The sequence below is a fragment of the Eublepharis macularius genome, chromosome 13 (genome assembly GCF_028583425.1).
Source record: "Eublepharis macularius isolate TG4126 chromosome 13, MPM_Emac_v1.0, whole genome shotgun sequence".
Classification (NCBI taxonomy): domain Eukaryota; kingdom Metazoa; phylum Chordata; class Lepidosauria; order Squamata; family Eublepharidae; genus Eublepharis; species Eublepharis macularius.
In genome coordinates, this window is record NC_072802.1 from 45,534,748 (window position 1) to 45,546,261 (window position 11,514).

General features: G+C 48.7%; 1 protein-coding gene across 2 annotated transcripts in view; it reads right to left on the minus strand.

Annotated features, from left to right (window-relative positions):
- The window catches only part of LOC129341276 (gamma-aminobutyric acid receptor subunit beta-4), a 79,497-nt gene extending 69,162 nt beyond the window's left edge, over window positions 1-10,335 (minus strand). The window contains exons 1-2 of one of the 2 annotated variants that reach the window (XM_054996394.1): window positions 10,241-10,335; window positions 6,441-6,529 (exon numbers count right to left, since the gene is read on the minus strand). In XM_054996394.1, the coding sequence (XP_054852369.1) occupies window positions 6,441-6,529; window positions 10,241-10,335 (184 nt within the window). The remainder of the gene's footprint in view (window positions 1-6,440; window positions 6,530-10,240) is intronic. The other variant, XM_054996395.1, reaches the window with a different exon arrangement.
- Between the last annotated feature and the right edge of the window lie 1,179 nt (window positions 10,336-11,514).

Below are 11,514 nucleotides of genomic sequence, written 5' to 3' on the forward strand. Positions count from 1 at the left end.
AGCCAGCTGGGTGACCTTGGGTCAGTCACAGCTTCTAGGAGCTCTCTCAGCCCCACCTCACAGGGTGTTTGTTGTGGGGATAATAATGATATACTTTGTAAACCGTTCTGAGTGGGCATTAAGTTGTCCTGAAGGGTGGTATATAAATCTATTATTATTATTATTATTATTATTATTATTATTATTATTATTATTATTATTAGGTGCCAGACCAAAATATTTCTTTGTATCCAAGCTTTTAATTAAGGGCTTGACCTTTTACATTTATTTTTATAGTCTGCTTCTAGCCTAAGGACTGTTTTATGAGAATCATTTTAGATTGCTGTCTCATGAGGATAGGTTAGGTGGGTAGCCATGTTGGTCTGCAGTAGAACAGCAGGATATTAGTCCAGTGGCACCTTAGAGACCAACAAGATTTTCAGGGTGTAAGCTTTCGAGAGTCAGAGTTCCCTGCTTCAGACAGCTTCCCTTCTAAAGAAGGGAGCTCTGACTCTCAAAAGCTTACACCCTGAAAATCTTGTTGGTCTCTAAGGTGCCACTGGACTCAAACCAGAGAAAACCAGAGCACTTGTGGTGGTTTAATGCTCTGGCTGGGTTTGTAATGGCTAGGTTTTTAATAGTTTGTTACTTTACAATGAATGTTATGAAGTTTTATGACTTTACCATGTTCTACTTTGTAAGCTGCCTCAGGCAGGTTCTCTGGAGAGGTGGCACATAATTTCTAAATGAATGTTTAAATAAATGTGAGAATACTAACTCCCCCTCTGTAAGGATCATTCACCTTTGCATGTGCATTTATCACCCTGCTGTTCACACAAAGCTTTGTTTCAGATAGGATGAGGTCATTTTCTCCATTCTGGACATGAGGAGGGTGGGGTGGGGGACAGGCCCTGTACTACTCAAATTCCAGTACAAAGTCCAGGTGTTAAGCATATGCCTATCGTTCTGGTCAGATATATAAAAGTTCCAGGGATCGGAGATTCTCTGTGCCTTCTTCTACAAGGCCACCTGCCTGATTAGTCAATGAGAAACAGAACCTGGGGCAGGGGGGAAGGAAGAGCTTCAGCCCAGGAACACCAGTCTTCTTGGGCTGGAGCCTGGCTGACCTCTAGACTGCCACCACACCCAGGAGCGCTTGAACGGATGCTATAGATGGTGAACTGGTTTGGGGAGCCCGGCTGTCAATGTGAGAATAAAAAGGAAGGCAAAATTGGTACCACTTTTCATTTGCAGCATCATCTTCTTCTTACATCCCACCCTCTTAATTATGACCCAGCAAATGAAGAGTTATGCTTGGAAAAGCAATGTGATGGTTAAGAACTAGAGCTGCCAAACTCCAGGGGGATCTGAGAGATCTTCTGGAATTCTAGCTGATCTTCAGAGATCAGTTCCCCTGGCTGCTTTGGAGAGTGGGCTCCATGGCATTATACCCTGCTGAGGTCTTTCCCCTCCCCAAATGCCACCCTCCCCAGATCTTACCCCCAAATCTCTAGGAATTTCTCAATCTGGAGTTGGCATCCCTGTATCCTCCCTTCCACAAGGCTCTTGAGAGTCAGGATGCTGCAGGGAGCCTTTGGTTTTGGCGTGCAATTGTGACACAATTACTGCTCTGTCATCACAAGCCAGAGAAGAGATTTGTGTCAGACGGAGATTCTTACCTACTTGTGTGAAAACGATACAGAGAGAGGAAGACATTTCATGTGAGCTCAAAACAGACAAGATGCTGGGAGTTCCATAAATGGAGCTCCCAATATATTTCTTTTTCTTAAAATGAGGTCACGTGTCCCCAGTTTGGACTGAGATCATGGCACGAGGAGTTTACCCCCCCCCATTCCATTTTCCTAAGTGGAAATAGCTCTGAGGAGCCACTCTTTGCCATGTTGGGGCAAACATAAAAGTACCTTTATCAGTACCTGCATCTTTTCTCATTTTTTCTTTATGTCCTGCTTTTCTCCCAAGGTGGGGTTGGGCAAAGCAGCTTACAACACTATTCTCCCTTCCTCTATTTTATCCTCACAGTAACAACCCTGTGAGGTAAGTTGAGAAATATTGGCCCAAGGTCAACCAGCAAGCTTTTGTGGCAGAGTGGAGAGTCAAAACTGGATCTCCCATCACTGCACCCTGCTAGCATACAGGGCAAATAGCAGGCAACTTTTAAAATCATCATTCCTAACTTTGATTTCAAATTCTACGATTCCTCCTCTACTTATGGAGAACATGATCTGAATCCAATATGAGCCCCCTTGCATGTCCTGGTCGACTGGAAAGCCCTGCAGAAGTTATGTTGGCAGCCTGAACAAGCAAGAGCTTATCTGCTGCCCACAGTGGGAGAACTCCCTCCCTCAGAATATAGGAGCCAGGTGCCAAAGAAGAAGAGAGGTGGGCTCAGGGAATCTCTCTCTGCCCCTTACATACTTCTCCATTCTGACCCATTTGAGGGACAGTTTCACTATCTGTTCAGAAGAAGTTTTGGAGTCTTCTCCCCTACCTCATTATTTTACTTTTTATTTAAGGGGAGGGAGAGTCATGCCAGGAGATTGAAAATACAAGAGGAAAGGAAGGAAATAATTAATAGGGTCAAAATGTGGGTGGGGAGGAAGCAAGTTGGGGTGCACCAGGTGATCCTGAGATCCAGCCAACTCATCAGCTGAAGGGCTTCAAGGGAAATGGCTGGTGCTTCTCAGCCTCTCAGCTCTGCCCGAAGCTAACAAAGCATCTCAAAATTAAAAAGTGAACTGCAATCCCCAACAGGCCTGCCCTCCTTTTGGAATTAGTTGGAGCTCTCTGTTCCCTCCTCTTCTGCCCCCCCCCCCAAACCTGGATGAGCAGGTTAGCAAATTTAGGGAGCCTAAAACTGCAGAGGAAGTGAAGTTACTGAATCCTGCCAGATACTTTGATCAAGGTATCCCTTTCTTTTGCTGTCCTTAAGGTTCCAGTGCTGAACAGTGCTTGGGGAACCCATCCATTGATCTGCTACAGAAGCCCCTTCTTTGCTTCATTCACTCCAGCCTCCTATTGATATCTCAAGCATTACATTCCCAGACTTTGCCCATGTCCTTTGTTCCTCTGTCCTTGGGCAATGCACTGTTGTCATGTCCTAAGCTGCCTGCAACATACTAGGAGCCCCATATGGTCTAGGAAAGGAGCAGAAAACTTGCAAGACAGATAGTCCAGTGCTTTGCTGTGTTCCCTAGACTGTGGACCTATTTGTCATAAGGGAAAGGCTCAGGGGAGGTTTTGCAGCTGCTAGCAGATCAGGTCCCTATTAAGGGCAATTGATCCCAGGTACAGCTGGCAGCTCCACGCAAACCTGCCAAGGCTCCAGCCCAAAGATCTTTAGTATCTTTTGCTCTGCAGCTTTGGTCTGATCTATGCTGTTCTAAACTTGTCGACTGCAACTGGATCTATGCATATGACTTGGGACAGTCTGCTTTGGCTCAGTTCATACAGATCTACATAGTGGTCTGACAGAGACTTTAAAATGCTACTGGCAAGCAATGTGACTCTCCATGCAAGCTGCAGCATTTTCAGCCCCTACAAGGCAACCTCTCTTGCAGTGTCAACACCAATGCATGGGAAGCCACTTCACATACATGGCGTGCCATTACAGCTTCACCTGCAAAATCAGGGGGAGGTATTGATAGTTACCATGCCACATTGTGCATTCTGCATTCCCTGAAATAGAACCGTTCAGTACCACTAACTGTTGTATCCTTCTGTCTTGGTTAGTGGTGGGAGGTGCTGCACTCTGGTAGCCCCCCCATTCCTATCAGGTAGGTTACAGAAAGAGGTCCGGGGACTTATGCTCTCTTCTTTGGAACTGATCCTTTTGAATAATGATGGCCACTGTTTTGTGCTCTATTCCCACCCCACCAAGCTACTTAAAATCTACATAGAAGTGTTGGGAGTGAAGCATCAGAATGCTGATAGCACATTTCTCTTTTGAAATGAATGTCTGGAACCAGCAATGAAGGCTTGTTAAATAAAGCTCAATCCATCCTCCACCCCCCCACCCCCCAAAGCTGACCCTATCTGCGGTGGATGTGGTTACAGTGTCCCTATCCTCCTATCCCAAGGATCACATTTGTCATCCGGAGGTTGTTATTAGTTCTGGCCCTTATATTCAATACCCAGAGAACAGCTGGCACGAAGCACTTTGCAATATGGTGGGTTGATGCACCAGCTGAACATCCCCCTTCCCTGGACATAACCTGGCCCCAGTTATCCACAGTCTAATAACATCAAGCCTGGATTTCTTCATTGCACTCTACGTAGCTCTGCTTTTGAAAACTATTGGAAAATGTCAGTTGTTTCAGAACACAGCTGCTAGACTGGCAAATCTTGATTAAGAAACTCATCTCTTCCTAGAGTTAACATATCTTCAATGGCTAGCACTTTCTTTCTGGGCACGATTAAAAGTGCTGGTTTTGACTTGCAAGGCTCTCAGTGGTCCAGGAGCAGAGGTATTGGAAGGACTTCCTTCTCCTTTATCAGTACGTTTAAGATCTTCCTACCTTCAATGGCCAAGTAAACAGCAATCAGGGACAGGACCTTTTTTGTATGTTGGCCCCCCATTTATAGAATGCCCTCCTTAGAGGCTTGTATGGCACCAGTCTTAAGGTCAGTGCCAGGGAAAAGACTGTGTTGTTCTCTGACTTGGAGAATGATTATCTTTCCAGCATCTTATTTTTACTGCTGCTGAGGGTTTTTTTTACTGGTTTCTGTTGATTTGCTAAGCTTTAATCTGATGTTGCATTTCATTTAATGATTGCCAGATGCCCTGGAGGTTACAATGGAAAGGCAGGAGATAAATATTTAAATCAAATGAATAGACCTGGCAACATTGTGCACTAAGAAGCTTTATCACTGGCTCTTGATGCATTTCATTCAAAAATGCACCACTCCGAATTGTCAGTCTTGGGTTTTTCCCTCTCCAGCCTCCATCCGATACCTCCCCGCATGCACATTATGCAGCCTTTTCACAAAACCCAGGGTGGCCTACTTGACTTCCTCTTTCCCAAAGCACTGTTGATAAGGGTACATAGGGCAGGGGCAATGTGTTAAATGGCAGAACTTCCAATTACTGCCATGCTATTGACCTCTGGCTTCTCACTTGAGGCCTTGGCAAAAGAGGGCTCTGCCAAAGTCATCCTGGGGGCTTGTAATGCTTTCTTGCTCCATAAATGCGCAAGCCAAACCGAGTTCAAAGGCAGGAAGAGACAGTCAGGAGCCCTCAGATAGTCAATGAGAAGACTCCCTTCCAAAAAGGGGAAGGGTATCCCATGAAGCAAAACCAAAACAGGTATCATATGAAACAAAACAGAATTATGAAAATATGATCACTGTAGCAACGTGTGTGCCCCAAAGCAACAGTCTTACCAGGGCTTTTTTTCTGGGAAAAAAGGTGGTGGAACTCAGTGGGTTGCCCTCAAAGAAAATGGTCACATGGCTGGTGGCCTCGTCCCCTGATCTCCAGACAGAAGGGAGATTAGATTGCCCTCCATGCTGCTGAGCGGCACGGAGAGCAATCTCAACTCCCCTCTGTCTGGAGATCAGGGGGCGGGGCCACCAGCCATGTGACCATTTTCAAGAGGTTCCGGAACTCCATTCCCCCACATTCCCCCTGAAAAAAAGCCCTGAGTATTACACACACATACACACACAATCCCAGTTCTGTCATCAAAAACCAAAACATGGTATTAACTAATATCCTATTGAGACTGTTTCCAGTTCTTGTGGGCTCTCCCTTTTTGTGTCTAGCAGACTCCACCATCTCATGTAAGCTCTCAGCTTCTCCTGAATGAATATTTCATCCTGTATTAGTAGCACTTGAGAGCAACAACGCAAGCGAGAGCTCCATGTACACTAGTTGCTCAGCCAGAAGAGACATGGATGGATGGATGGGCCCAACACACTGCCAGACGGACTGACAAGCCAACCATAACAGAGAGGGGGAGACACTTGTGGGCCAGGAAGGGTTTAGTGTTTTGCAGGGAGGAGAACAGAGCTAAGATATGTCTCCAAGGAACGTTGCCATTGCAGTTGCTGCAGAAATGCCAGCCACAGATAGGCAATGGCTGCTCCCCCCCTCCCCCCCAACATCTCAGCCCTGAGTAGACTAAGAAGGAGGCTGAATTTGACCTGGCACCGTTCATCTGGCTGCTGGATTGCATGTCAGAGCCAAGCAGAGGAAATGGGGAGAAAGACAGGGAAGGGGGAGGGAGGATAAAGGGAAAGACAAAGCAAGGTTTACCAACCAGAAGGCTTAGCAAGAGAGAGAAGGACAAAGGAAAGGAAAGGATGGAGCAAGAAAGAGCAGGATGGGGAGTTGCAAAAGATGTCTCATAAGCTGTTGAATGCTAGGCTTGAGAAATAGCAAACAGTTCTCAGTGTCTCCCTCCCCACCACCCCAGCCAATGAGAAAAAAGGGACCAGCCTACCTCCAAAGTCAGGCCGGAGGCGGACATCATACCCCTTCAGCAGTTTGTCCACAATCCCTTTCACCACCGAAATATTCCCAGTGGATGGGCTGAAAGACAGAAGAGTACCAAGGCCTCATTACTATCACTGTCCCCACAAAAGCAGCATGGGGCAGAGGGCCCATCGGCCCACCGCAAGCACATTTCCTGCTTGTACCTCAGAAAGGCCAGGATCTGGTGCATAACAAGCCAAAGCATTTTCTGCCTGTATTGGAGTTGGGGGGGGGCACCAGGGGTCAGATCTGCCATGGTTAGTGGAGTATAGTGTGTGTGTAGCCAGCATGGTGTGTTGTGGTTAGAGTGTTCGTCTAGGATCTGAAAACCCCAGTTTCAAATTCCCACTTTGCCATAGAAGCTCTCTGGGGAACCTTGGAAAAGTCACTCTCTCTGAGCTTAACCTACCTCTCAGGGTTGTTGTTATGAGGATAAAATGTTATTATAAGAATAAAATGAAGGTGAATGATGTTGTATGGTGCTTTGGGCCCTTATTGGGGACCAAAGTGGGGAATACATATTTAAATAAGCATGTAGGCAAGAATTCTAGAGGCTGTTGCAAGGAGGCACGTAGCGTGGGGAGGCAACCTCAGACCCACACCCACTCCTTCCTTCTCTCTCACATACACATGCCCTTCCTCCTATGGTGCATATACATAAGCTTGCTCGCACATATAGTCTTTCCTCTCCATCTCCTTCTGGCAACCCTGAGATTCTTTCCTAATCTCCCTTTCTTCTTGGAAATACGCAAGAGGACCACAGGAAAGGTTCCATCACAGTTGGAAGGAAGAGCTCATGAAGCCGCCTCCTTGGATCATGGCTTGATCATCTCTCCCACCCAGTGCCATTTCTCCTAGTCCCAAGAGGCCCTCCAGTGCTAGTTCAAAGGGCCTGTTGGCTCAGTTTGCCATCTGCGAACCTCATCTTATTTCTGCACATTGTCAGAAGTCCCCAGTATGCCTTCATACACACACTTGAGGCACAGTGTTGTGTGAGTCTTCCTCCCAGTACAAACCCTTGTTGTTGCTGTCCTTTCACCTCCACACACACCCATCACCCTGTTAATAGCTGCTGCCTGATCTATCACATGCACAGCGTCTGCATTCAGTTCACAAGTCTCCTTGCTCTGCCAGTCCACACCCCCCTCCCTTTTACACCCCAAACATCCCCAGGTTGCTTGCACCTCTCTGCAAATGACCTGTTTTCTGTCTCTTCCCCTCCCATTTCAAGGCACAGGAGAGGGTTCTTGAGCCTCTGAACCCGGCTGTTCTTTGCTCTGGAGAAGTGCCCTTACAGACTATGAGAAGCAAGACTTCATCTTTGCATCCATGTGGCGGAGGATGCCATCTCTGCCTGAGTCTGCTCATTCCCATCCAGAAGCTGGTATTTTGCTTTCCACTCCAAGGTGTGTGTCAGTGGGTGGGTGTGTATGACTGTAAAAACGGTCCTCACAGGGGATGGGGGGAGACAAGCAAGCGAATCACTGTGGTGCTGGTGGAGGAGGAGAAAGCTCAGAAACGCAATTCGACTGTAGATGGCTTCTCTAACCCAAAGCCGGCAAGATGAGCCTTGCGCTATGAAAGGAGGTTGCATAGAGATGCCATGCTGTTTATCAAAGTGCTGGCTCAGCCCAAAGACTAAGACATCTTTGGCAGCCCACAGGCATTTGCTTTTTCTCCGGACACCTTCTGGAGGTACCTAGCCTTTGCCCATCCAGCCAGAGTTGGGGCCTATGCTGATTATTAATGGATCGAGAAAGTCAATCCAATCCCTTCACCTCAATGTGCGTGACTCATACCAACGAAGTTGATATTGTGGGAATGGCACCGTGCGCTTCTGTGACTGGGTGCAAATAGCTAGGTAAGATCCAGAGGAGGCCTGGCTTGGCATGGGTACAACACTGCCTGTCCTTTTCCTGAAAGTGGGCAGGATCTGGTGCAAGCTGAGTGCCTGACCTCTCAGCCACTCCTTCGGGAAAAACTTGACCAGCCACTCCTTCGGGAAAACTTGGCTTCAAAGGCCACATGACCTGGCCAAGATCTGGGAACCGCAGAGCAGTCCCAGTTGCAGACAGCTCAAACCAAGCCTCCTGTGCAGCACCAGTGGGGGCTGGTGATTACTACTCTCCATGCTGAGTCTGTGCTGCAGGCATGCAAAGTGCAAACCAGGAGACACGAGTTAGGATCTCAGAGAATAAGCACATAGATTGCTAATGCAGGCTTCTTTCATTTGATACATCAGAGTAAACCAACAAGTTTTGCAGGAGGGGATTGGCACCTGTTCTAGGTACATAGAAAAGCAGCTCAAATCGTCTGCTGATGAATATGTCTCCATGGAGCAATGCTCATTCCATCTTTCTGCTTACAATCCATGTACGTTAGTATATTCTGGTTAGTGCTTGTGGATCTGCAGGTAGGTGTATACTCTCTAGAGCATGTATAACTAATTTCCACATAATATGAGTTTAGATAATTTTCTTATAGAGACAACTGTGTTGGTAGAAAGCTTTCAGGTTGCGCAGATCTTTTCCTATAGGAAGGCATGTTATCCTACCCTAAAAACACAGTAGGCAGATTTGGATGAACACCCTCCCCCTCCCCAATCTAGTCTTAATCTGAAAAAGTCAGTCTTAGACGTGGTCCTGACTGGGCCCTGGGCCCAACTGTGAGATGATGGCATTAGCATGCACCAGGGCCTGGAGGCCTCTACGGTACCGGTTTGTATTTGAGACAGACTGAATGATCTCAAGTCTGGTCTGAAATAGATTCAAGGAGCACTCCCCTCAGAAAATGTGGAGGCAAAAAGTCTACATTTTGAAGAATTTGCCCTGGAATCTTATATAGGGCATCCATGCAGTTATCTTTGCAAGAACCCTGCTTTATGCTTATTGGATTTCAGAGAGGCTGGGAGGAATGGCTGTCTTCATTTTATAGGAGGGAGTCATAACAGTTAAGCAAGAGGTCACAATTAGAATCTACAACAAAACTACATCTGGCTCACCACACTCCACCTGGGGCAGAAGCGCTCTCATCAGCAAGACCTGGAGGCTTAGGACACTTGTAGGGTGCAGAAATGCTCTGTATATATGATCTGAATCCCTTGTCCCAGGATATCCTCCTGTCTATGGATCTCTGCCAGGCACCTCAGTGCATCTGATCAGGGCACAGAGTTAGGCGTAACATGTCCTCACTGAATGTCTGAATAGAGGCAAACCTGCCTGGGCCAGTCAGCACCAGCTACCACAGCACAAGGGGGGGTGGTCCATGTCAAGACAGCTCTGCACGCTGTCCCCCCCAGAAATGTGTGCCATCGATGGATGCTGAGATGGAGGTTCTGCATCTCTTCCGCGGCATGCGCAGGTCACACTGAGTATGGAGACACTGGCCGTGTCTGGCTATGCAAATGTCCCGGGTGCCTCCATGATGCTATTTGCATGCACGTATCCACTGCCCCAAACCAGCAACATGGACCGTGTGGTGTTTGTGATGTGTCCACACATGCACCGCCTGGCTGGACATGCAGTGGTGTGCGGCGGGCTCCCTATGGGCACTGGAGGAGCGGGGCTTCTGTCACCTACACCTTGTTGTACAAACAGTCCCCGCTGGTGACCTAATCCATAGCAGATGCACTGAGAGGTGAGCCTCCCTCCCGTCGGTGTACCCACCAAGCTAGCCCCACTCTCCATCCAACATCCGCGGGAAAGCAGTGCAAGGGTCCAGCAAAGCCAAGGCCACCCCCACCAGCACCCTGCAAACGAATTGGCTTACCTTTGAGCACAGCAGGCGAGACAAAGGGCTGCTAAAGCAGAGACGAATCCACTCAGTCTGTCTGCCTGAAATCTCCACATTTCCACCAACACCATGGAGGGAAAAAGGAAGGTCTGTTGGGGGGGGGGGTGACCGTGCTTCTGAAAATCACCCTCTCCAAAGGGAGAAAGGAGCAATGGACAATGTCCTTGGTTGGTTGGGTTTTTTTAAAAAATCACATGAATTGGGTTTTTTATATATAAAAAATAGGAATAGGGGAGGGTCCCACGCTGCTTAGTGCTCCTCAAAGAATCCGCTTCTTCTCGCATCCAGCATTCTCTCAGCGAGGCATCCTCTGCCAATGGAGAAAATCCCAGGCTGTGAGGGGAGAGGAATAAGCCCCGCAAATGGACTCAGCAAAACGTGAAATCCGCTCTTATGGTGGGGGAGGAGGAGGGGAGGGAAGGAGAAAAGAAAGGGAAAGAAAAGAAAGAAAAGGGACCCCGGCCTCCCCCCGGACCCTCCACTTGGCTCGCTGGCGCTGCCCCCTGCTATTCTGCCATCCAGCCCTGCAGATGTTGCCTCGCTCCTGCTATCCACCTTCAGAGAGGAGGAGGAGGAGGCGGAGGAGGAAGAGAAGAGGAGGAGAGTCGATGTGTGGAGGAGGAGGAGGAGGAGGAGGGAGGCCGGGCGAAGAGTTCTCCAGCGATGCAATTTGGGCTCCCGGCCCCCACCCGCCCCCTCTGCCTGCGTGTCCCCCTTCCCTATTTTTAGCCGCGGGTCTGGGAGGCTCCGATACCTGTTTGCTTGGGATTTTCAATGGGATCGGGGCAGGGGTGTGAGGTGGAACAGAACCAGTGGGGAGACTGGAGGAAAAACAGCTGGCCCAAAGCGAGCGAGGTGGGGGGACTCCGGACACGCAAGAGCATCGGCACCCCCTGAATGCGGAGAGAGCGGACCCCTTTCGCGCGCTCTTTGATCATTGCAAAAAACAGGCGCAAGGGGGGGCTGGGCAGATGGAACCGCCGCCCCCCTCCCCAAAATCTCTGGGCAAATCAATGCCATTCTGACGTCACATCTGAGCATATTAACCCTTGCTGGTGTGCGCGGGGTCTAGCGTGGTGGCGGCGGGAGGAGCGAAGGCGATGCCCACGTTGGGGCGATTTTGCAGCGGAGCATCCTCGGCCGGCAGTCTGGCCGCTGGGAACGGGGGAAGGGACAGCGCAGAGGGTGCAACACCCGGTGTGGGGGGGGGTCTGCCTGGCCCGGGCCACAAAAGCTGGGAAAGCAGCATC